Source organism: Hippichthys cyanospilos, chromosome 3 (assembly GCF_059441005.1).
Source record: "Hippichthys cyanospilos isolate Australia breed blue-spotted pipefish chromosome 3, RoL_Hcya_1.0, whole genome shotgun sequence".
Taxonomy (NCBI): domain Eukaryota; kingdom Metazoa; phylum Chordata; class Actinopteri; order Syngnathiformes; family Syngnathidae; genus Hippichthys; species Hippichthys cyanospilos.
In genome coordinates this window covers 15,695,974-15,722,664 of record NC_142371.1, presented here as the reverse complement: position 1 = coordinate 15,722,664, position 26,691 = coordinate 15,695,974, and the positions used below count along the sequence as shown (strand labels likewise).

The 26,691-nt window shown below is 42.8% G+C and overlaps 1 protein-coding gene across 4 annotated transcripts in view; it reads right to left on the bottom strand.

Annotated features, from left to right (window-relative positions):
- Positions 1-26,691, bottom strand: part of LOC148425860 (CUB and sushi domain-containing protein 3-like) — a 627,928-nt gene that overhangs the window by 47,163 nt on the left and 554,074 nt on the right. For all 4 annotated transcript variants that reach the window (XM_088410975.1, XM_088410976.1, XM_088410977.1 and 1 more), the window contains 3 exons: positions 15,413-15,478; positions 10,608-10,766; positions 10,223-10,335 (listed from right to left, as the gene is read on the bottom strand). In XM_088410975.1, the coding sequence (XP_088267101.1) occupies positions 10,223-10,335; positions 10,608-10,766; positions 15,413-15,478 (338 nt within the window). The remainder of the gene's footprint in view (positions 1-10,222; positions 10,336-10,607; positions 10,767-15,412; positions 15,479-26,691) is intronic.

Below are 26,691 nucleotides of genomic sequence, written 5' to 3'. Positions count from 1 at the left end.
CATAAGTTTCCATGTGTCTATGAAGTTTTAGATTTTTTTAAGCTAGTACATCAAAGTTATTAAGGTTTTTGTCACTCTTGGCGAAGGAAAAATTGAACACATAATTTGAAGCCACGCCCCTATCATATATGTCAGCGGATCTGCACCAAATTTTGCCCAATTGTGCCCCTATGTGTGAATATGGACCACAGCAAATTTGAAGGCGATTGAGTAAAGCGTTTGGGAGAAACAAGGAGCAGTTTGGGACCTGCAAACGTGCAAAAATGGGCCAAAAATGCACATTCAAAAATTCATAACTCTTTTTCTGTACATCTGAGCACATGGCTCACGCTGACTTTTTTGTAGGTCTCTAGGTCCTACATATGCCTAAAAATTTTCATAGCTCTAGGTCAAACGGGCCGGGACCAGGTGCACTTTTTCGACCTTAGGTGGCGCTGCAGAGCCATTTTTTTTGCATTGTTTTGGGAAACACAAAAATATCCAATTTTTCACCGGGCCCGACAAATGTGCAAATTTTGGTGACTTTTCGTGCATGTTTAGGCCCTCAAAAATGGAAAAGCGCTGCACAGTAAATAATAATAATAATAATAATAATAATAATAATAATCTGGAGAAAAACAAGAGGGCTCTCGCAGCGGTAGCTGCTCGGGCCCTAATAATAATAATAATAATAATAATCCGGAGAAAAACAAGAGGGCTCTCGCAGCGGTAGCTGCTCGGGCCCTAATAATAATAATAATAATAATAATAATAATAATAATCTGGAGAAAAACAAGAGGGCTCTCGCAGCGGTAGCTGCTCGGGCCCTAATAATAATCCGGAGAAAAACAAGAGGGCTCTCGCAGCGGTAGCTGCTCGGGCCCTAATAATAATAATCTGGAGAAAAACAAGAGGGCTCTCGCAGCGGTAGCTGCTCGGGCCCTAATAATCTGGAGAAAAACAACAGGGCTCTCGCAGCGGTAGCTGCTCGGGCCCTAACTAGAGCTGCAAGCAGCTATAAAGGGCCCTCGCAGACCTGTGCACGTTGGGGTATGAACAGGTCGGGGTATGAACAAGGACTATGAATGATGAAAAATTTGTTGTAGATCACTTCAGTGCAGGACTATTACCAAATATGTAAAATTTAGACAAGGTGGGACAATGTGTGTGGAGTTACTGCAGCTTTTATTGTTCCAATTTTGTGTCTTTCAATGCCATATAGGCCACACCCACTGTCGAAACATTGTACTGATTTGTGGGGGGGATAAGGCATGGCCACTGGCTTTTCAGAAAACATTTAAGGGATATCACTTCAAGGGGCTCAGCAGAGTACATAAAAACATGAAGGATTTGCTATATTTTTTGCTGCCACTAGGTGGCGCTCGTACTATGATAAAAAATAGGCTTGTAGGTGTGTTTCACATTGGACTCCCATTCCATATACGAAGTTTTAAAAATATCAGATCATCTAGGTCCAATTACAGCAACTTTTACCGTTTTCACGAGACATCGGATTTTGAGTTGGCATAGAGGCCACGCCCTTTAATGAAAAGTCATAAAAGTTGAGAAAATTATTGTTCCAATGTGTCATAGCTTTTCTGACCATTTTTGAGTTCATTTAGTCAAACAGGCATTTCATAGTACATAAAGGTATAAAAAATGAGATTTTTGTCCACCACTGGGTGGCGCTGTAAATGATTTGAAAGTGTATCACATAGCTGTATAATTGCATGACTTTTAAAGTCCCAGGAAAGTTTCAGATGGTTTGAAGCTGTCATAGCTGAGTTATTAAGATTTTTGTCACTCTTGGCGAAGGAAATATTAAACATAATTTGAAGCTCCGCCCCATCTTTTATGTCAAGAGATCTTCACAATATTTGGACTATGTGTGCCCCTCAGTTGGATAATGATTCATGCCAAAGTTAAAGGTAATGGGGTGAATCGTTTAAGAGAAAAGGGCACTAGTTTGAGACCAGCTAATGTCTCAGAATGGGACAGAACTGCACATTAAAAAAATTCATAACAATTTTTCTGTACATCCTAGCACATCATTTCTATTGCCTTTTTTGTAGGTCTTACAGTCCTTCATTTGCCTACAAAGTTTCATAGCTGTAGGTCAAACCAAACAGGATTGACTGTAATCTTTCGACTAATGACATTTTTTGCAGCCACTAGGTGGCGCTAGCTTTAAACTGGAATATATTTTCGTCGATATGTTCAGGAGAATATTTTCATCCAATGTGTGAAATTGTGAGAAGTTCAGATCATCTGGGTCAAATTACAGCAGCTTTAACTGGTCCAATAAAGCTTTGGAATAAAAATTGAAGTATAGGCCACGGCCATTATCGAAATATCGTGGTCACCCACCCGGCCCCGGTTTCAGCATAGGGACATGATGCGCCCTATCCAGCTCGGGCGGGTAAGGGCAACACCCGACGACCAAAAACTTCCGTGAGGAGCTGGGGGATAAAGGCTGCGGTCCCTCACTGGATTCCGGTAGGCCTACTTCTCCCTTCGAGATCGGAATTTTTCGACTTTAACAACCTGTTCTCCTCAGCCAACTCCGATGTAAGTGTTGGCTAACTTCGTTCGCGTTTGACTAGAGATTAGTAATACGTTGTGTGTGTATTGCATCCAATTTGTGTTCCAGTATTGCGAATGATGATTTAAAATCAGCTGTGAGTTGTCCCCAAAACTTCTCAAGCAATTCTGCAACCTGCGTCCGTTACCAATGCTCCGCTAGCATCGGCAGACGAGCTAGCGCCAGCCAAGTTTTCCGTCGGCTGATCTCTTCTCCTAGTCTTGGTCGATTTCGACATTGTTCAACGAACAACTAGTCTGTAAAGTTGATAAATTTTCAATTATAAGAAGTGTAGTCTTCGGCTGTGGGGTATAGATGGAAAGAAATTGAGCAGTTTGCGGCAGCCCTACTCCATTGTTGACCTCCCAGAAGTCTCCACCCTGAGCGTTTTCAATTGGCTTTGATGAGTGGTGGTGGTGGGCCAGCACGAGCAATCCCTTAAGGAGCTCATGAGTGCCGTAACTGCATTGATCGTTAAAGTAGAGGACTTAACCTCATAGTTGGATAATGAAGGGGTGGGTTAAAGAGGCAGTCGAATCTTGGATGTCTAACTGGAACTATGTCATGACCAACATTTGATTTACCAGCTGCCCATGAACCTATCATTCCGCATGGCCAGCGTTACAGAGGAGAATTAGGCACATGCAGGTGATTGATTCACCAGTGCTCATTGGTGTTTGATCAACAGCCACTTACCGCAACGGCCGAGCCAAGATCGCATTCATCATGATTCTTCTCACGGACAAAGTGGCATCTTGGGCAATGGAGGAGAGTGCATCGAATCACCAACATTCGTAACTGTCTCTCCATCTTTCTCATGTTCAACCATCCTTTGCGAGGTCCATAGACAGGCGACCAATTTTTGGAGATTACGCAGGGAAGTGGGTCGGCAGCAGTTTTCCATCCATTTCCACATTCTGGCTGCCAAGAAGGTACAGAGAGACCCCAATATGCGTAAATTTGATGTATTTGGAGGACTTGATAAGCATAACTATCCGGTTGGACAACTGTCAACGAGAGCGGCGGCATGAATGTCCGGGTCGTGTGTCCAGTCGTCCAGGTGCTGGAGGAGTGAATGCACAAGTTGGAGGCCACCAAGCATCCTTTTACCATTTTCTTCGATCATAAGATCCTAGCCTATGCACTGCACACCATGTCAACCCTAAACAAGCCAGGTGGTCCATCTTTCTCACCCGATTCAACTATCACATCACCTTCAGACCAAGTATAGCAAACTCAATGCTCTTTCCCAAGTTTTTGAGGACGGAGCCCATGAAGGCCACATTGAGATGCTGTTCTGATGATTGCGTGGAGAGAGTCCTTATTTGGCATCTAGGGGAATATATGGCTGAGGCGGCTAGGCAGGGGTCTGACCACGCTGACTGCCCCAAGGGAAAGCTGCTGGTGGTGCCCAGGCTCTGGTCGTCAGTGTGGCAATGGGCCCATGGCTCGAAGCTCGCGCGTCATACTGGCATTACCCAAACTGTGTAACAGACCAGCCATCGATTTTGGTAGCCAGGATGGTGTCATCGGGATATCATCCTCAGACCAACGAAGAGACTTATAGATGGAAGTTCTTGATGAACTTTACCGATGTTACTAAGTGCTTCTCTAGTGAAATAGAGACGTGTGCCGTGGTGGGTGCCATTTTTTATTGGATGAATAACACAACCACAGAAGTCCTATACCTGTCGTTGAAGTGGTTATGTAGTATTTCTCAAAAATAAAATCTGCTTCCTTCTTTTTTGTGTTTGGGAAATGGGTGAGCTTAAAACTAGTACCTCTAACCCATAGGTGTCAAACTCCAGATCTCGAGGACGTTCGGAAGTTTTTTTTTTGTTTTGTTTCTTTTTTAACTTCTCCATGGGCCCCTATGCAGTCATGGGCTTCCGTGCTGTGTACTGGATCTACCGGCAATTACGCGTCTGCCTTTTGTGAAGATAGACTGAACTTGTTAAACCAATAATCAGTGGGGAAAGACAAAAAAAGGCAGACAGTGTAAAATATCTGCAAACAAAATGAAACGTGATGAAATGTGTTGGGGAAATTTGATAAACCTTTCATTTTTATTGCGTAATAAATCAGTAATTAATCAATGGTGTGCCAATCAATTATGACATGTTAAATGAAGTCATTAATACAGCAATCAGTAGTACTCAGTTGAGTAAAGCACGTGTACCAATCAATCATGTGTTAGCAATTATATTGATCAGATGTTCTTAATTGTTGAGATGATTTATTATTGTTGTTGATTCACATAGTGATTATACATTTGACACCTTTTTATTAGATATTAGGGTAGCAACATGTCCCACACATGTCAGGTGCGTTCCGGGTCATGTTAGTGATAACGGTTGTTGAAGTCTTTTCAGGGCCCTGTCAAACAGCATCCAGGGTCACCTGAAGGCTCCCCAGGAAAGAAGAAGTTGGTTGAGGAAGTGTTGTGGACCTGAGCGTTCGGCGTACTGGAACATGTTGCTGCATACTGCATTGTGCCACTCACACACAGGTGCGCACTCAGCTTTCACAAATGTGTATTACAAGATTCTGGGTTCCGGCTGCACATATTGCTCCCCCATGCATTTCTACCCTTTAGGGCCTGAACTTTCATGTAACCTAGGGAATCTCTAAGATAATAAAACTAGGGGGAACGGGGAAGCGCCTCCGAGCGTGGCAGTACTGCAGCCTTTGTGATCCTGTCTCGTTCTCCTCATGCATGAGCAGATACGTGCCTTCTCTCTTTCTTGTTTTAGTTATTGGGTTTGGTGAGTATTAGCTCAGTGAACCTAACAAAATGATTCATTTCAATGTGGTCATTGTTTCTGCAGATGCATATGTTCTTGTGATGCTGTAAGAATAAAATAGGGGAGGTAGAAAAATGACAACTGTGTAAATCTAAACACATTGTCCAAAAAAGAGAACATGATGAAGACTGTAATATTGTGGCAACCACACATTGTCTTTCTAAATAACACAGAATTTGACTCCTGCATTTTCATAGACTGCACACACTAATAAAAATACTGTGGGTTAGTGTCTGATCTCTTGGGGAGTCTTGACTCAGTGGTAGAGTGGTTGTATACCAACTGAGATGAGTGTCCATCACAGTTGACCCTACAGTTGTTCCTGATGCTTTATGTCATCAGTAAGCAAATGAGTAGTCAGAGTAAAGCACTTTGAGAACCAAAGGTAGAAAATCCCTAACTATATAAGTGCAAGGTAGAAAATCACTAACTATATAAGTGCAACAGTAATATGCAGTCATACGAGGTAAAGGAGGTGAGGCCTCCTCTCCCATCATTGAGAGAAAAACAATATAAAGGAAAAATAAATATATGGTTTATTCATACTAGTGACTTTTTAAAAATAATTATCAATTTTACTTTGCCGATTTTATACTATATTTGAATATTTTGGATTATATTTTAATTTTCAATTGTCACAATGAATTACGGAGAAGAGACTACCAAAATACACAGCGCGACAGATGCTGTTGTGCAACAATAGCGCTGTTGTGCCCTCATCCGGAGGCCTTACGCGCACACGATGGCCTGGCCTCCTGTCTCTATTTATGTAGCCATTCAAAGTTCAAATACAATTACGATATGAACTACATTTTCACAAATTAGCTGAGAGATATAATGACTTGTGTAACTGTATTTGTAATTGTAATTCTGCCCTACAATCAACATGTATTACAATTGACGGGTAGTGATCTTGAACTATGGACGCCCCGAAGTGCTGACCTGTTGGGCTGACCGCCATGAGTACATAAAGGTAAGCAACTGGCGGAGGGTTGACCTAATATGGTTCAATTTCACTGTCTGGTGATGTCTTATCAGGATAATGGAAAGTTCCAACCCATGTTGTTGTGTAACCAAATCTATATAAGCTAAACCTTCAACAATAAAAGGGGGTTCTCACTCTCGTTTGTTCAACCAGATTGTGTGTGTAAGTGACTCAAAGTCTTTGGGTCCTCCACAACACTTGGCGTTGTCGGCAGTTCGAAGGGGAGTTGCTGATGCTCTCTTTCTGGTTGCGCAGTGGTGCTGAGCCACGGTAAGGGGTGAGAACTCTCGCCGTTTTGGGGATTTGGCACCGCGGTGCGGTTGGGGCGGTGAGCATTACCACTTACATTTCTCTGAATCAAAACAACCTATTGTGGGTTTCCGAAGTCACGCACAGTTTGATTGTCGTGAGCCCACTCACACAAACATGTCTCTAAATCTTAGATTTGGGGAAGCTTTTGTGTGTTTTACTAAAAAGACTCAAGTCAGCTGTAACCCAGTACAATTGGCCGACAATATAGACAAGTGGAAAAGAATGGGAGAAAGAGAAACAAAGTAAAGTGTGCTCTCCATGAGAGAAAAAATAGAAAAAGAAAAAAAGATAAGAGAGCAAAAACCTGCGCAGGGCTCTAGTCCGGGAGGTAGAGTTATTGAGATATATGCCTGTGATTTAGGGCTCTCTGCAATTTAATTGAAATGTGAGTTCTCATTTCTTAGAGCAGTAGCACGCCTGAGCTTTTAGTGTTCTTTCACACGAAAAGCGAACGACGCTGCCTAGTAAAATACATGTGAGTTTAAAACTCACTATGAAAAAGAAGCTTGTGAATGCTTCGAAATGTCATGCAGAGCTATGAGCCGGAAATCGTAAGTTATGGAGTATATTAATGCATACCAAAATTAGAAAAGTGTGTGTGTTGAAGTGCACTAAAATTGTATGTCGTCGTACGTCATTGTATGTGTCTGTTGAGGCCTATGTGAGAGCTCTCAGCCATGTTTAGAATCTTGTCCAAGTGTTCATATATGTGCATGTATGTGCGTGTTTGTGTTTTCTGTCTCTGTCATTGTCAGACACCCCAAAATAGTAAATTTTGTGTGTTGGGACAAAAGATTGGCAAAAACTGACATTGGGCAATCAGATGCTGCATCGGCCAGAGAAAAATATGGAAAGAAGAAGTACAGCTGGGATGATTTGGTCAGCATTCTATTCAATTAACAGGTGTGATTTATGTTGCTGCCTTTATGAGGCTATTCTTGCATTAACTTACTGCAGTTGAAGATGTAGGTTGGGTTTTTCCTACTTTATTGTTGTGTAAACATTTAAAACAAAAGGATTATATTTATGTAGGGACTACTGGAGATGAAAGCTGAAATGTACATGAAAGGATAATTGTACAGGAACCCCGGTGAGGATGTGTTGAGGAGAAGAGTTGAAATATGATGTTCAAGTGAAACTGACATTGCTAGAATCCACTGGGTTGGTAAATAAAAGAACATTTTATAACAGGTAGGTTTTGTAATTCTATGAAGAATGGAAAATGTTAAATAATGGATTTTAGAAGCTGCTGAAAGACAATTGGGAAAAAGAATGTAAACAAAAGATTAGACACTAAACGTAGGCTGCTTGCAAAGTACACAGCTAGTGGGACAGATTAGTGAGACATTGCAGGGACCCGAGGGGGGCAGAAGAGCCCTTAGCTTCCTTTAGAACAGGCCTGTGAGGAGAGGAGCATTGTTTTTGGCTCTCTTCCACTCGAATGGCCTTTTTCAAAAGAGGAAGGTATGTTTGTTGATCACCCCTACTTGGAAATAAGTGTGATAAGAGAGATGTTTGGTTATATGGACACAAATTGGGAAAAAGGAAAGAAACATTCAAGGGAGTGAAAGTCCTGCTACAGAAGGCTCAAGAAATTAACTACTGTTTTAAAAAAAAAATATATTGTCCTTTTGTGAGGTTTTTATTTTGTGAATAGGAGGGGTAGAGAACAATATAGTGAATCTAACATGCCTTTTAGTGTGTGTTCTCCTGCCAGGTTGTTTTCTGGGTGGCTGAGAGAAACCAAGGTGAGCGGAGGATTTCCAGAAAGACATCAGCAAAGTGGCCTTTTGGATGAGCTAGGCGCATGCAGTTTTCCAGTCAAGGCAAACTGTGGAGCCCAATTCTGGGAACTCTGTGTCACTAGTAGGTTAGTTAACATTTGGGGCAGCTATTTGGAAAAAGTAGAGCGAGAGTTCATAGGATGCGTAACTTAGAGCTTGAGATTTTGTGAACATCTTGGAGAGGGCTAAAGGGGGGAGAAGCAAACTCCCGCCTGTCCGCCTGTTCCGAGCACTGTGTTACTCTCCTCTTGTGGTGTGCAAGCCCTCCATTGGCTCTGGTCTATATGGCTCAATAGCCTACACCCGTACTTTCCACAAAGTAGCCTATTATTTCATTAAACGCACTATGTCTGATCGTATGACCAGTCAATCATGATCATTTTTGATGGAAGAATTGTATATATATACAATATATATATATAAAAGTATATATGTTATCATATAAGAACACATTGCTTGCACACCTCTTAACCTACTCACTCACACACACACAAACACACAAATATACACATACACACATTCACACTACAGACAAAAACAATTCCCGACATGGTATTATTTTGAAACTTGTAACCACCTTCTTTGTAATCTTTGGAATAAAACGAGGAGAGCTATTGCTCTTACAATGTCACAGTCACTGTTTCAGTCATGGTGTCAGTCACGGAGATGCTAAAACATATGACCAGCAATTTCCTTCTCTTTAATCCATAATAGAAGAAGCCTCTCCATTTTGTTGTCGAGCGAGGTCCGTACCTCGGCAAGGAAAGTCTTGCCCTTAGAAGATTGCCGAGCGGTTCCGTCCATAGTCACGAGCAAGGTTAACTATGCGTGTGCCTCCCTCTTTTTTTTTTATTATCTCCTGCTTCGTTTCTATTGTCATCATCCTCTTACTTCTTCCTTTACCGCTACTAGCAATTTTAGAAGCTATGTCTAACAGATAAAAGTTTGCAAAGTCTTCACAACATTCCTTCCTTCCGTTTTTCACTCATTTTCTCTCCTTCCTTCCATCCCGACCAGCTGTGCCATCAAGCTAGATAAAGGCGTTCGGCCAATAGCATATCGACATTTCTGTGATTGACGTGACGCCGGCCAATAGCATCTCCGTGAGTGAGACCGGGTGACCTTAATCGAGCAATAGCATATTGGCATCTCCGTGACTGACTCCGTGACTGACACCGTGACTGAGACAGTGACTGTGACGTTGTAAGAGCAATAGCGTTCACGTTACTGTCACAAGCGTCAACTGCTGATTTTGTTGACGCAGCTAAGCGAAAATATATTTGCATACACAATGGCTGGCATGTTGGATTGTTCGTAAGACGAAAGGTTTGCTCGTAAATGGGGGACAAAAAATCTCCGTGGTCCACGCTCGTAAGTCGAATTGTTCGTAAAACAGGGTGTTTGTAAACTGGGGGCCGACTGTACTTAGTTTTGCTGAGAAAGATGATAGGCCATTAGCTAACCATTTGAAGACATCCACTTAATTTTCTGGCTTGTCATAAGAAATACAGAATGATTTAATTGAAGCAGTCGCAACCGTCAATAGATGCGGAAGTCAATTCATTAAATGTGCCTTTTTGTGTGCTATATGTTCTATGCTTAAAGAACACAAATATGACATTTTAAACAAACTGCTGCATGAAATGTGTGAATGCTCTGCTTGGGAGTGCTCATGTATGTTTGTAAATCTGATGTACGACAAAAGTGCCTCCCAAGCCATGAACCTCACTGCACGTCACCGAAGTGCAAATCTGTTTACCATTAACCATTTACTTACAAATCCGTCCATTGACCAGGTCTGGACTGTAAACCGACTCAAGGAACTGTGGGACAGCACTCTCATGTGGTACAGTTGAAGCCTCAACCTCACCTCATGGTGCTTGTACACCCCTGTGTGAAAATAAATAGATAAAAACATTGGCAAGAAGGGCAATACAACCGTCATGTTTGTCGTTACACAATTTACATATTAGCATCTCATCAGACAATTAATTTAAAACTAAGGCCAAGAGGAAAAATGGATCACCACATCCTCAAGCCCAAATGGAATTTTCTCTTGAGTTGTTCCTCTACCAGGCCAAATGCCAACAAAATGGCAAACGTAAAAAAATAATGGGAGGAAAGGGGGGATGTAGAAAACAGATAATTTGTAGATTTCTCACCAGAGAGCAGAAACTCCAAGTTACTGTCATTTAATGTTACATTCACTCTTCCTGTTGTCCTATTAAAGCTTTCGACTGTCATTGTCATTGGATGCTTCTGTCCCTTGTAATCATAGGAGCCTTTCCACAGGAAATCAGGAGCAAAAACATCCTCAGGAACTTGTGGGGAACAAAAGAAACCTTATTTATGAAATACTGTAACAAAACACAATATTACTACAACAGCAGTTGAAATGCATGAACGTATGACAATGTTTAAACTGATAATCAACTATGTTCAATCACTGCACATTAGAACGAGGGCTGAGTGATTACGGAAAGTAATGTAGTTATGATTTTGTTCCTAAACTCTCGGGGGCTTGTGAAAAACAGAACAGTTTTTTTTTTCCTTCCAAAAAATGTCACTGCTCTTGAGGTGTCATAACAAAAACATTTATGAATATATTTTTGCTTTCAACCTGTCATGACCTGTCACGTCTCCCCCTCGTGGGGCTATATCTTATTACAAGACAGGCCTGTCTGAGTAAGGGGCGGAACCTGTATACGTCAGACTTCCAGTACAACTCTGAGTCCTGCCACGTGCAGAAGTTTGCAGATGACACTGCTATCGTGGGATGTATCAGGAGTGGGCAGGAGGGGGAGTACAGGAAACTGATCCAGGACTTTGTCTCATGGAGCGACGCTAACCATCTGCACCTGAACACCACCAAGACCAGGGAGATGGTGGTGGACTTCAGGAGGCCTAAACCCCATCCGGAACCAGTAACCATCAAAGGAGAATGTGTAGAGTTTGTCCAGACCTACAAATACCTGGGTGTGCAGCTGGACAATAAACTGGATTGGACTACCAACACAGAAGCTCTGTGCAGGAAAGGACAGAGCCGACTGTACTTCCTCAGAAGGCTGGCTTCCTTCAACATCTGCAAAAAGCTCCTGCAGATGTTCTACCAGACTGTTGTGGCGAGCGCCCTCCTCTACGCAGTAGTGTGCTGGGGAGGCAGCACCAAGAAGAAGGACGCCTCGCGTCTGGATAAACTGGTGAGGAAGGCGGGCTCGGTTGTGGGCACAGAGCTGGACAGTCTGACAACTGTGGCTGAGCGACGAGCGCGAAACAAGCTGCTATCAATCATGGACAATCCAACACATCCACTACACGGCATCATCCACAGACAGAGGAGCTGCTTCAGTGACAGATTGCTGTCACTGTCCTGCTCCACGGACAGGCTGAGGAGATCATTCCTCCCCCATGCCATGAGGCTCTTCAACTCCACCCGGGGCAGTAAAAGCTCACATTAAACTCTAAACCTCATACTCTGCACTGCACTATTCACTTTATACAAGCACCTTAATTATACTTGCACTAGACTCCAACGATTCACACTATTCTGTTTACACTGTTAACAAGCACCTTAAGTATACTTCTGTACTGGACTTATGGTATCTTTGTGTATTTTATTTCTCATATTTTATATCTCGACTTGAGGATACTGCTGGAAATGTGAATTTCCCTACGGGGATGAATAAAGTATCTATCTATCTATCTATCTATCTAACCACCGGCTGCGCACCTGTGCTCAATTCCATCCCCTATTTAGCGCAGCCGGAGCAGGGTGGCTCCGTCGGATTATTCTCTGAACTTGTGTCAGTGTCTCTTACTTCCCGAGTTTTTTCAGAGTTTCCCAAGTTTCGCGTGAGTATTTTCCATGCTTCCTTTTGTTGTTACTTTTTCTCCCCTTGAGCCCTTTTTTCGAGCGCCTTACTTTGTTACTTGTTTTTGGCACTACTTTCGACGTCGCCATCCTGTTGGTCGTGCCCCTCTAGTGGTTTGCCTTTTGCTTACTGGACTCGCACTGACTCCTTTTGTCATGGTCGCTTTTCGTTCCCTGTTCTGCCCCTGTTAGGAATTGAATTTATTTATTCTCTATTCCTGGTCACGTGTTACATGATCCTTTTGTTATTAAACTTCCTCCTCATTTGTTACTTTGTGTTCAGTGTCTGTTGGGTCCATACACGCCCATTATTTCCGGTGGCGCAAAGTGTCACACAACCACTCAAAATGCTCAGTGGCATCAGACCTCTTCATACATATTACGTTTTAAAAATAATAAAAACTGATATCCCTTTTATATGGACAATAATAGCATAAATTAGATTTGCTAATAGCGAAACTAACGATGTTGTGCGCACACACACACACACACACACACACACACACACACACACACACACAGCATCCTTTAATAGGACATAGTTAGAGCATTGGATATGTCGATATGTCATGGCAACAGAATATAATTTTGTTTATGCATGCCCAGTTTTTGATACCTGCAGTTTATCACTCAACACGACACAGCACAATGTTTGGACAAAAAGAGTACCTGCTTTTGAGGCCTCATAACAAGGGCACTTATGAATATTTTTTTTTACTTTCAACTGCTCAAAATATTCATTGACATCAGATCCATCTATAGCTATCTAGATTTAAAAAAACAAAACAAAAAACAACACACACACATATATATATATATATATATATATATATGGATTATATATATATATATATATATATATATATAGGGTTATATATATATATATATATAGGGTTATATATATATATATATATATATATATATATATTTATATATACGGCATATTGATGGCACGTCTCTCTGCAATACAATTCCCCCCCGAAGCGTGAAATAGCGAGGGATCACTGTCTATATATACAGTGGGCCCCCGTGTTACGACCTTAATCCGTTCAGCGGCTAGGCTCGTAACTCGAACGCCGTATGAAGGGCAATCCAAACCTATGTTAATTAGTGAATGCGTGCAACGCGTGCAAAAACCTTAGGTAAAAACATCACGACTTTATACACATATTAAAAATTAGTAATATAATCTACGGTACAGTTAAATTAAATAACATACATATACAAAGGAAAAATGACATTTACCCTTGGGGCGACGTGACTTGAGCTGGTGGTGGGTGGAGGCGGAGGAGAGCAGATATGTACTCGCAGAATTATTTTTTTTTCTTAAATGAGAACTTTTTTCAAACAAGACCTTTTTTTAAACAATGACTTTTTTGTTTAAACAAGAACCCATTTTAAACGAGAACTTATTTTTAAACGAGAACATATCACCGGCGATTTCCTTCTCTTTAATCCATAATAGAAGTAGCCTCTCCATTTTGTTGTTGACCGAGGTCCGTCCTCTGGCAAGAAAAGTCATGCCCTTAGAAGACTTGCTTGCTTTAATGGTTTCCTTGTTATTGAAAATTGTACCGATTGTCGAGCGGTTACGGCTATACTCACTAGTAAGGTTAACTATGCATGCGCCTCCTTCGGATTTATTTTTTTATTATCTCCTGCTTTGTTTCTATTGTCATCATCCTCTTACTTCTTTCTTTACTGCCACTTGCAATTTTAGAAGCCATGTCTAACAGATAAAAGTTTGCAAAGTCTTTACAACACACTGACCAGCTCGTGCCATCAAACAAGATGAGGGAGTTCGGCCAATAGCATATCAGCATTTCTGTGATTGACGTGACGCCGGGCAATAGCATGTCAGCATCTCCGTGACAGCCTTAATCAAACAATAGCATATCGGCATTTCCGTGACATGCGAGAAAAGTTATTTTTGTTAAGTATTTTTTGTTCAGTGTGCGGACACACTGACCAGCATGTTGAATGGTTTGTAAGACGAAAGGTTTTTGCGTAAAAGGGGGACAAAAAAACGCTGCGGTCCACATCATAAGATGAAAAATACGTAAGACAGGGGGTTCGTAAACCGGGGGCCTACTGTGTAAACAACTTCGGTAGTTTTGCTATTAGCAAAATTGTGCTAATATAGTCCATAAAAGGGATAGCCGTTATTTTTTTTTTTAAACTTGATGTGTATGAATAGGTCTGATGCCACTGAGCATTTTCAGTGGTTGAAAGTAAAAATATATTCATAAATGATTGTGCTATGTTACCTGAAAGCAGTGACATTTTGTGTTTTTCACAAGCCCCCAAGGATCTTGACAAAATCATAATTTTGGCATTACATTATACAAAAGTAAAGGCAAATTAGCCATATTACTATAATAATAAATCATTTACAGTTTAGTAAGTGACAACATAATTTTACCACACATTTAAATGACAACAATTTAGTAGTTTTTCTACCTATTGTAAATCACTTTGTTGTATAGAACCTATGTAAATTTGGACTGCACTCATTCATTTTTCGATGGATCAATAAATAACATACAAATATGAATCTCAAGTGAGTAACATCACCCACACCAATGGGGAGGGAAAACTGAGATGCCTACTTACGAATTGATATTTTTCCTTCACAACAAACAAGCAGCAAAAGGCATGTTACAATTTGGCAATGTCTCATCATGAAACTATTTCTTGTGGAAAATGAGTTATATTGATTGCTATATTTAAAGCCTTGAAGTAAGAGGCTTGACTTTCTTAAACCCTATCTTTCACCGTGTGACCTCCCCATGCTTGTTTCTTGACGTGGTACCAGAGCACTGCTCCAAAGAGAAAATGGTTATTTGTTTATTTTGCATGGGTGGCACAGAGCGCCCATGCATTTAGAGATACTAACAAAGCGAGAAGTCTGAAGACCGTGTCGTTTTCTGACTGTTCAGAGATGTTTCAATGAAGCCACTTTGCGTCTGATTTTGGTGAGGAAATAGCATTCTAACATTGATAAAAGCTCCAAAAAGATATTTAATGTATCTCATCTCATCGTAGAGGACAAATGAATAACCCAGATTGATAAAGGTGTTGTAACTCATGACTCACCATTTATTTTAGGGATTGGGGTCCCTGGTATTTGTTTCACAGTTTTTTCATGTGATTTGGATCCAGCTGCAAAAGAAACCAAATACTTTGTCAAGGTAGAGCGGTTCATGGCATCAAGGGTTCATAGTCATTGCAGAAAAGAAAAGAAATGAACACAATGCTCATGTGAAATTTTTCTTGCATTTTTTTGTCCCGTTTTGCAGTGTTGCGACAATACAATAGAAAGACTAATAATAATAATAATAATAATAATAATAATAATAATAATAATTTATAATAAATTTCCAATCATCAAAATCTCAAAGTGCTACAGACAAAGCAGACAACTGAAACATAGCATCAATAAAAATAGTAGTATAAAAACATGACCTTCAAAAGAACAGTAACTTAAGTAAATGCTTTACTAAAAAGGTGCATTTTAAGACCTCTTTTAAACGACACTGTGGTGCTCTTAGATTTGGTGGAAGAGCATTCCACAGTTTGGGAGTGACTGAGCAGATAGCCCGGTCACCCATGGTTTATATGTTTGTGTTTACAGGTTTAAGGTGGTTGGTGTTAGAAGAGCGGAGGTAGCGAGTTGATGAATGTGGGGAGAGTAGTTCCTTGAGGTATGTGGGGGCTTTACCATAGATACACTGATGTGTAAAGGGGGAAATCTTGTATTCAATCCAGAACCTTATGGGAAGCCAGTGGAGCGATTAAAGTATGGGGGTAATGTGCTCACGCTTTCGCACTTTTATTAGAATTCTGACGGTGCTGTGTTGTGTACTGTATACTTTAGTTTTTTTAAGCTCTTGCCAGAGATCCAGACGTAAAATCGTTAGTTTTATCTCGTCCACCTGTTGACCGTGTGCCCCCGCTCCTCACGTGTTAGCCAATCCGGTTCCCCTGCCTCTTGTCCCCGTCCAGCTGTAGTGTGTTTTCTGTAATTAGTTTTCATGTATTTAAACCACCGTCCCTCTGTTGCCTTTGTCGGATTATTGTACCTCTCGTCAATTCGTGTTCCCTGTGCCTCTGTACTCGCCCTCCATTCTTCCCCGTCGTCCCAATTAAGTCTCGTGAGTTATATTCCGTTCCTCATTTATTTTGCTACTTTGTCAAGTTTTTGTCCACTGCTTTTCCTGGCTTGTTTTATTATTAAAAGAGCATTTTGTTTGGGCAAACCCTCTCCGTCCTCCTGCGTTTTTGAGTCCCTTTCCCTCCACCACCTCACATTGCCATGCCACGACGTGACAGAATAATCCGACAAAAAATGGAATCAGCAGGATGCTCGCGGCGTCGTACAAAGCGCCGCCACACTGCTGGCCCATGTCCTCAGCCTGTCGCTTGTCCTCGTTCCCCCCGTGTAAGTCACCAGTCTCTTCTCTCCGCGTCGCTTTCCTCCGCGTTCCCCGTTGATCTTCCGAGCTCCCGTATTCCACCATTTAGCCCCCGTATGTTCTTCGTGATTCTGATTTCTCTGATTGTGAAGATTATTCACCTCCCTCGTTTCTGTCTGAGCAACCACCTTCACCTACACGCACCCCTCATTACACGTTAGATTCGGACTATTCAGATTTAGATGACTGTCCTTTTGTTGAATTTCACTCAAGTTCCAGCCCTAATTTTGTTTATCCCAGTCCAGCTCACTATGAAAATTTCGATATTGAAACAGGATATCCTTATTTCAGCCATTGCCCTTCGGAGTCTTATTGTGAGGAGTTAGATGTCAATCTGCTCTATTCTAGCTCAAGTCCCGCTGAGTTGGACTATGATGAATTTGATTTTGTTTCTGATAGTTCCTTCTTCCATGACCGAGAACCCTACTGTGGCACCGGTCTGGCCTTCTGCCCCTCCCGGGGTGGCCGGCGGGGGAGCCACAGCAGGGTTCATCACTCGTCTCGTCATCCAGCTCCTGTTCCAGTACACCAATATCTTGAGCCACACCCTTCACATGCACTTCCCCCCGTTTCGGTCGTTTCCCTTTCTGGTGTTGTTGATAGTCACCAACCTTCCAGGCGGCAGGCTGACGCAGTTAGTTCCCCCATTCCAGCGCCACGGCGTTTGCACACCCCCATTCCGGCGCCACGAGCCCTCCGAGTTTCCCAAGCTGCGCGAGGCCTCCAAGTTTCCCAGGCTGCGCGAGCCCTCCGAGTTTACCAGGCTGCACGAGCCCTCCGAGTTTCCCAGGCTGCGCGAGCCCTCCGAGTTTCCCAGGCTGTGCGAGCCCTCCGGGTTCCCCTGTCCGTCCGAGCCCTCCGGGTTCCCCTGTCCGTCCGAGCTGCCACAGCCGCGTTTGGAAACTCAATCTCTGGCGCTGCCAGCACCTCCCAAACCCTCAGTCATGGTGCTGCCGCTGCTCTTTGACTTCCTAGCCTCGGCATTTTAGTCAGCCTCAGAGTCTCAGGCCGGGCTGTGGCAGCCCCCAGAGTCCGACGTCGCGCCTCTGCAGCGGTCTTCCTTGCCTAAGTGCCCAAAACCAGTCAGCGCCCAGCCAGCGCCTCATGGGTCTTCCACTGCCCACATCCGGCCGACGCCTCCTGGCCTCCGCAAAGCTCCTTTAAATCGCCGGGCTCGCCTCTTCCGGCGCTCTGGGCACCTCCCAGACTCACGTTGCCGGTCTCGCATCTTCCGGCGCTCCGGGCGCCCTCCGGACTCACTCCGCTGGTCTCGCCTCTTTCGGCGCTCCGGGCGCCCTCCGGACTCACTCCGCTGGTCTCTCCTCTTCCGGCGCTCCGGGCGCCCTCTGGACTCACTCCGCTGGGCTCGCCTCTTCCGGCGCTTCGGGCGCCCTCCGGTCTCACTTTTACTGGTCTCGCCTCTGGTGCTCCTGCCGCGCCCTGGGCACCCTCCGGACTCACGTCGTGTGACTCTCCTCTTCTGGTGCCACGGGCGCCCTCCAGCCTCACTCTGCCGGGCTTGACTCCTCTGGCGCCCTCCAGACTCACCCGTCCGGGCCCTCCCCGTCTGCGGACGCCAAACTGTCTCCTGTTGGGTTAAGCCTGTCTGGCACCTAGACTTCTAGTTTACGCCAGTGGTGTTTTTCAGGGACTGTTTTTGTTTAGGGGAGCTTTATTCCCTCCTCCACGCCTGTCGCCCTCCCGGGTATTTTTCTTTTTGTGGGTTTTTTCGTACAGGGACGTCTGGGATCCGTCCCTTGAGAGGGGGGGGGGGGGGGGGGGGGGGGTTATGTCACGTTCTGTCTGGGGTGTTTGGATTTAGTTTAAATAGTTTTTGGTTCTTTTCGTCTGATTCATTCCGTCCTCCTGCGTTTTTGAGTCCCTTTCCCTCCACCGCCTCACGTCGCCATGCCACGACATGACACATTTAAGTCCAAGGTTTGTGATGACAGGTGAGAGAGGAATGTTTTGACCAGAAAAAGTGGTACTGCTCATAGGAGATAGGTTGATCTGATGGGGGTACCAATATGAATTATTTCAGTTTTGGAAGTGTTGAGCTACATTAAATTGGTATTCATCCACATCTTCGTCTCCTCCAGGCAGGTGGTGACCATGGCTAGGGAAAGAGGTGGAGGAGATGCTGAGTGGTTTGGCTTGATTTTCAAATACACAGTAGCTGTGTGTCATCAGTATAGCAGTGGAATGAAATTCCAGGCCTGCTTATGACATGTCTGAGGGGTAGCAGGTACAAGGTGAAGAAGGTAGGGCCAAAGCATCAGTAAGGCATCCGCTGCCATGAGCGGTCGTTAGTGACTCTGACACAAGGGGTTTCCGTGCTATGAGCAGTGCGGCATCTTGATTGAAAATTTTCCCCAGGTTATTGCAGATAAGATGATTGTGAAGCTGAATTGACACAATTTTCTCAGAGTTTTGAAAGAAATTGAAGATTTGAGATTGGCGTGTAGTTAGAGGGGGACTTCGGGGTCGAGGAAGGGCTTTTTTTAAGGAGAGGACTGAGGATGGCGGTTTTCAGAACTGAGAGGCGGGAAAGGGGAGCTCCATTCAAATGACCTTGTGGGTAGAGACATCCATTGTGTAGGGGTCCAGTGTGTGAGCCTTTCTATGGTTGGGAAAGTGTACAAATTTTCCTAAAGTTGTGTGAATTTAGATGTGAAATGACAGGCAAGGTTGTCCACATAGACATTAATGTCACCAAGAATTATGATAATTGAGGAAGTGGTACAGAGGGTTGTGAGGAGGTCATGGATTTCAGAGATGAATAAGGTGCTTTGTAACAGTAAATGAAGAGCAGAGTCATGGACAAAGGAGGTTTGGACTTGAAAGCAAAACATTCAAAAGTGGATAGGAGGTGAGTGGACAGTTCAAGATCGTCCTTTTGTAGAATGGCAATACCTTCACCATGCCCTGAGCTCCGGGTGTTCTCATGATATTAATAGCCCGAAGGACAGGCAAGATTTAGCTATAGTTGTCAGGCTTCTGCCAGGTCTCCGTGAGGCACATCAGATTAAGTCCTTTGTCGAGAACATGAGCATGAATCAAAGCAGATCCATCTGTATGGGATTGAATATTAAACTCTAATTTGAGAGTTGATGAGGGAGAAACTCTCTGGAGACGCTTAAGGAATGAAGCCTAAAAGCCCAATTTCAGTTTACTCCATGTCTTTTACACGGTCTGGTGAGTTAGGCATAGGGATCCACTCTATTAGAGTTCTCTCCATGTTTTACACTCAGCTTGTTGTGCATCAACTAGCTGCTACAACATTCCACCACAAAGGTGTTGATGACATGGATGAGCTGCACTGACTGCACGATGTTTCGAACAGATGGATGAAATAACCAACTGGGAGTCAAGAAACTGATGGTGGGCACCTCGATGTTTGTCACGGGGTCTGCGTAGGAGATCAACTTGTTGGATTATGGGAAAGCAGGTGGGAATAGAGATCTTTTTGAGTTCTCGCAGCTTAGAGACATGAATGCCAACAAGGAGGACGGGGGCTTGGACACCAACCGGCCGCCCATTTGCTGGCTCGCAAGCTGGCTAGCTGTTTCTGTTGATCGCAAGGCAGTGGCTCCAGGCAGCTTTGGTCTAGCTGCACCGTAAGCCTCGGACTCCCAACGGTACTGAAAACTCCAGGGGATCGTGCAAAACCAGTCGTGAAATCAGCGCTGGGCTGTCAGGGCCAGCAAAGCCTTCTCTGCTGGCCTAACATAACCTGGCATCATTATCATAACTATAATAAACTATAATAATTATAACTAATGAAAATCATTTTATTTTATTTTTTTTACTAAATATATGTACTGTATATATATTATACATATTATTTATATAGACAATTATTCCATTTGGTTACGCTCCTGCCAGTGTTGTAGTTTTAAATTGGAATTGTGTCGCCAGGCTGTATGTAATCTGCCTGCTCCTGGAAGGCTGCGGGGCATCCGCTTCAACAGTTGCGGGCTTGCATTCACAAATGGATATCTAAATGGGCGCATATACTGTACTGTAGTGAATAGATGTCTACAATAGCCAATCGAGACATAAGATCGCCATCTAGAGGCCTCACGATGAACATGATGTGATTGAATGCTCACTGCACGAGCCGGTGCTATGGTCAGCAACCAAGCTAAGCTGTGTTAGCCTGACTGGTCTGTGTTAAAGGTGTAGCGTAGCTTTTAGCTAATCTATCCCGGGCGGGGGAACATGTTTTGTCCGCCAATTCCAGTCAACGAACTATGAGCAGCCATTTTTCTGGCTCAACTACCAGAGGTATGAGATTGTCTTTGCCATTTTTCTGGCTGGCTGGGCTATCAGGGGCGCTAACCCTGGCAAATAGTTCTGCTGGGAATGCATTCTGGTTGCAAAGGATGGATTTGGTGTTTTGAGTTACACTGGATTTGCAAATTTCAATTGTTTAACCAAGGCACCATCCAGACACCAAAGCACGGCTGGACACACGTGCTTTGGTGCTTTTAAAAACTTATGGGGGTGCCCAAGTGGATGTACAGCATTGTACATCTCAGGTTGAAGCTCCTCAATGCACTACAGTGCTTTTAAAAACTTTTGGGGACACTCAAGCGGATACACTGTACATCTCAGCGCAAAGAGAAAGAGCATGAAGGGGTCAAGAAAAATCGGGGGATATTGAAAAGACTGATCGATTGTGACCGCCCTTTGTTTTGGTGAGTGCAAGCATTTTCTTTATTTATTGTTTCATTTTTAATACGTTTGTGCTATTTTATTTCATTAATATTCAATTAATAGTAAAGAAACAAAATTATGTTCTTATATTAAACTGTGATTTGTAATTTTGGACATATATTTTAAATTATTAATAATTATTTTAATTTTTGACAGCGTCACGTATTTACACAAGTTTAATTGCTGATGCGAGTTAATTGAGGTTTAAATGCCCCGGAAAGCAGTCTGTGTAGCACAGTAATGCATACGTGTGTGCATGAGGGGTATTTACTCGAGAGTTGATGATATAGTCAATGACTTGTTTTACATGAAGCTTTATGTGTGTCCTCATTACGTTTGCATTTTCTTCGTAGTTCTGACGGCATTGTTGGGTTTGTTTACATGTGAAGGCATTTGAAATGGCATTAAATGTCTGTAAAATACAACAAATGAAGTTGAGCTAGTATGATGTGAAACTCGAACGGAGTAACACCATGCTTTCAAAGGACACCGCACTAGACTTTGCAAGAGACACGGTCGAACACCCTTTCCGAGTCTAACTCGGGCCAACTCTCAAGCACCCTCGAGGATACTGCAAGGTCTGACCGGCATCATCCCCACCATCAAAGCCAACACAACATCAGGTGTTGATCAGTTGACAGCTTTGCCCCTCTGTTCACCCAAGTGTCCAAAACATGCGACCGCAAATCCGATGACACGACCACAAAGTTGATCATTGAACTACGGCCTAGAGTATTCTGGTGCCAAGTGCACATGTGGACACCCTTATGTTTGAATGTGGTGTTCATTATGAACAATCTGTGATGAACACAGAATAACAAAGCACCACTCAAATTCAGATTGTGTTTGAAGGGGGAGGGGGGGGGGCATTCTTCCCAATCATGCCTCTCCAGGTCTCACTGACATTGTCCACTATCATTGGAGTCTCCCAGCATATTGCTATGGTCCACAGAGGGAGCGCTCTCCAGCACACCCTGCAAGGACTGCAAAAAGGGTGGGTACTCTGAACTGCTGTTTGATGCATGAGAACAAACGACAGTCAAGCCTCACAGGAAACCCTCTAGCCCACTGGTATAAATCCCATTGTATAGGCACTGCAATAAGTGTTTACACACCTGCTCAGCGCCTCTCACCGCTACAACTCTAGATTGGAAGAGAGTCGAACCCCTCTCAAACAAATTGATACCAGTGCCCGAGCTGTATGTGGAGGCAATCCGAATATATCTAGTCAGAACTTTTCTGCCACACACGCACCAGCTAAGGCTCCTTCCCTGCCAGAGAATTAATATGAAGCCCATGTTACTGCTTTGGGGTGAGCCCAATCGAGCCGCATGGGTGCGGGCCTGGCAACCAGGTGCTCGCCAGGTTGCACTACTGGTTGGATGTTGGACCAGAATTTCCTCAAAGCCGTTTACTCCTCACACACCAAACGTTTTGATTTGGCAACCGCCGAAGCCACACTCTGCTTGGAAAATTCTCTGCCTCTAGAGTCCCCCAGGCAAAAAAGCCCGATAGGACTCTTCTTCAGCTTGACAGCATGCCTTACCACTGGTGTACACCAACAGGATCAGGGATTATCGCCAAAACAAAGACCGACCAACGGAGGCGCCAAACATGGTCCACTCCGACTCAATGTCCCCGTCTCCCCCTGGACATGGGAGAGATTCTGCCAGAGGTGGGAGTTGAAACATTTTCCGTCAAGAGACTGTGCGATACATTCACAGGAGACCCTCATGATACGTTTGGGTCTTTTAGGTCTGACCAGCATCCTACCCCACCATCAGAGCCAACACATCAACAAGTGGTGATCAGTTGTCAGGTTCGCCCCTCTCTTCCAAACATGCAGCCGCAAATCCAATGATACAACCAAAAAGTTAGCGAACTGTGGCATAGGGTGTCTTGGTTTCAAGTTCACATGTGGACCCCCTCAGTTGAACATGGTGTTCGTTATGGATATTCGTAATGAGCACAGAAGTCCAATAACAATGCACTACTTGGGTTCAGATCGGGGAGGTAATTCCTCGCAATCATGGCCCTCCAGGTTTCACTGTCATTGCCCACTGAGCAATGAAGTCCCTCAGTAGAAGGAGGGAGTCCCCAGAGGGTGGGCTTGAGAGCACACCCAACAAGAACTGCAAAAAAGGTGGGTACTCTGAACTGCTTTTTGGTGCATAAGCACGGACCACAGTCAGGACCCATCCCCCCCATCTGAAGAGAGATGCAACCCACTAGTCCACTGGGATAAACCCTACTGCAGTGTTTTTCAACCACAGTGGTGTTCCGCGACATATTGTCAGGTGTGCCGTGAGAAATTATCCAATCTGTGTGCTTGTGCGGTTTAGCGCCTTGCAGCGTACTCATGTAGTACTCTTCCATACCGTGGACAGCAAGCTCGCTTTACGCCCCTGCCCTCTCCTCGCGCGATTAAAAAAAAAAAATGTGGACAAAAACGCTCCGCAGTCTAAATTTAAGGCATTGACCGTGCCGCGGACAGCCCTTCCCATGTCTAAATATTGAATTTTATATTCTGATAAAATTCAATATTTAGACACATGGATAACTGAACACGGCTTTAATGGCCAGTTTAAAAAGAAAATAAGTGTTGCAGGAATCAATCAAAAAACAAAGAAAAACCCTACAAGGTTAAGAAAAATGTTTTTCAGGAAACAATAATGGGTGAGAGTAAGCTAAATATGAAGAGTGAAAACATAACAAAACAAAAAAGTAAAAAGAATGTGAAAAGAAAGACAGAGAAGGTGTAAAGAAGGAAAAAGAAAACAATGTTCAATAGAGAAGAGCGTGAGGACGCATCCTGCTTCAAGGAGTGTTGACAACAAGAGTGAGAGTTGTTGAAAAAAAAGTGAAAACGGAGAGGGTATAACTGTTATGTGACAAAACCACATAAAGCAGATATAAACTAATTAAACTAATTTGTTGAGGAGATTGAAAATTTAACGTGATCATATAACTTAAATTGTGCAGAAGTACCAAAAAGTATGGATGGCAACCATGGGTTCATATTGGCATAATATTAGAGGACTATGGAATCCAAGAAATTAAAATGGAATTTTGGCCCTTGATAGTTGAAAATTGGGGCTTTGGGGGTAAGGATTAATTCATAGAGTAACCCAGCATTTCAAAATGAGGAAAAAAATAGACTGAAATCGGAAGAATAAAACAAAAGAAAGATAAGCCTTTTGAGGATTACTGAGCGAGAATGACAGAGTGAGAATGACTAAGGCATTCAAAAGTCACAGTGGCCTGAATACAGAGTGAGAATGACTACTGCATTCAAAACTCACAGTGGCTTGCAGGAAGATGGTGATGTAAATGTTGTGTGATGTGAGCTCATGTGTTCGTCTGTCTGTTTTCCTATGTGTAATGATCTATGTCTTATATGTTTGCGCCTCTAATTGTTAGAAATGGACAATTAAAATGATTTAGTCTATGCGATTAGAAGTCAAACCTAGGAATTTTAGATGGTGTCAAACCTGAGGTTTTTGGGCAAAAAACAGTCCATTCACAGGGTTAATTCCAAGCCCTCAGTTGTTGTTTTTAGTGTAAAAATTGAAAAATAGATGATAGGATTGGATGAGACAAAACAGTAAATTAAGAGATTACGAATGCTAAATTGATAGGTCATTGAGACAAAACAAAATACACAAGGTTGTTGTGTTACATGTGAGGCTATATCGGGGTAGATAGCCAGAGAAGGTTGGATCAATTGAAATCAAATAATGATATTGGGATAATCATTTTTGTTACAGAATCGATAAAACAAGAGTATAAATTTAGAAAGTGACAAGGAGGGAGGACTAATTTGATCGGGGTTAATATAGAGATAGATATATTTTGAGAGTCTGTTATTAATTCAATTACATACGATAGACAAGATATCTATGAGAACATGTTGGGAATGTGTTTGTTTTTATTCCCTGAATATAAATGTGACTTTTCTTACAGAAATATTGAATACAATAAAAACAGAGGAAGTGAGCATGACTTCACTGATGCAAATCACAAGTTGCCTATGTGCTTATGTGCCAAGTGCTTATTATTCTGAGGAAAAGATTTTCATAATGGGATGTGTTCTAAATTGGAAAAAAATAACTAAAAGAAAAATATTCAGAGTAAAAGATCAGTAGTCTTTGGGGAATCGAGCAACTGAATGTGTCTTTTGAGACTTAGCATGAGAAAGCTAAGAGGTCAAGAGATTTTTTATTGTGTAACCTTTGATTTAATATTTAAACAGTTTTGCAGTTGATTTAACAGAGCAAAAGCAAATTTGAGTAAGTTAAATTCATGAAAATTAAAGTTCTCATTTTGATAAACAATTGATAAATGGTGCAAGAGAAAAATGTGAAATGGAAGAAAATGTGATGCAATTTGAGGTCATTAGAAATGATCAGATGATTTCAAATGATATGGGAACTACACATTTTATCATTACTGTAGTCTGTGCAAAAGTTGAAAACTGTAAAATTAAGTCAGGAGAATGTTATTTACCATAGGAAAAAGGGAATTTGTATTTGTGCAAGGTTTTAAAACAAATGTCTAATAAACATAAAAGTTAATAGCAGGATTGAACAAAATGATAAAAATGTGACATTAGAGTTCCAGACCTTGCGTGTCACCCAATCAGCTTCCCCTGCCTCTTGTCTCTCCCAGCTGTTTCGCGTTGTCTTGTAGTAGCCTCGTGTATTTAAGTTGCAGCCTTTTCAATGTTAGTCGTCGGGTTATTGTACCTCTCGTCAATTTGTGTTCCCCGTGCCTCTGTACTCGCCCTCCATTCTTCCCCGTCGTCCCAATTAAGTTTCGTGAGTTATATTCCGTTCCTCATTTATTTTGCTACTTTGTCAAGTTTTTGTCTACTGCTTTTCCTGCCTTGTTTTATTATTAAAAGAGCATTTTTGTTTGAGCAAACCCTCCCCGTCCTCCTGCGTTTTTGAGTCCCTTTCCCTCCACCGCCTCACGTCGCTATGCCACAACGTTACAGAATACAGTTGAGAATTTTCAATTAGACTTTGTTAGAACTACTTTAGAGGATGATGGAAAATATTAAAGAGGTAAAAGTTTTTTATTCAAAAAGGCAAGAATTAAGAAATGAGGAGAGTTGAGTTGGCACATCCAACCTGCACCCGCATACCATGCGACAGATGTACAAACTAATGAAAAATTACT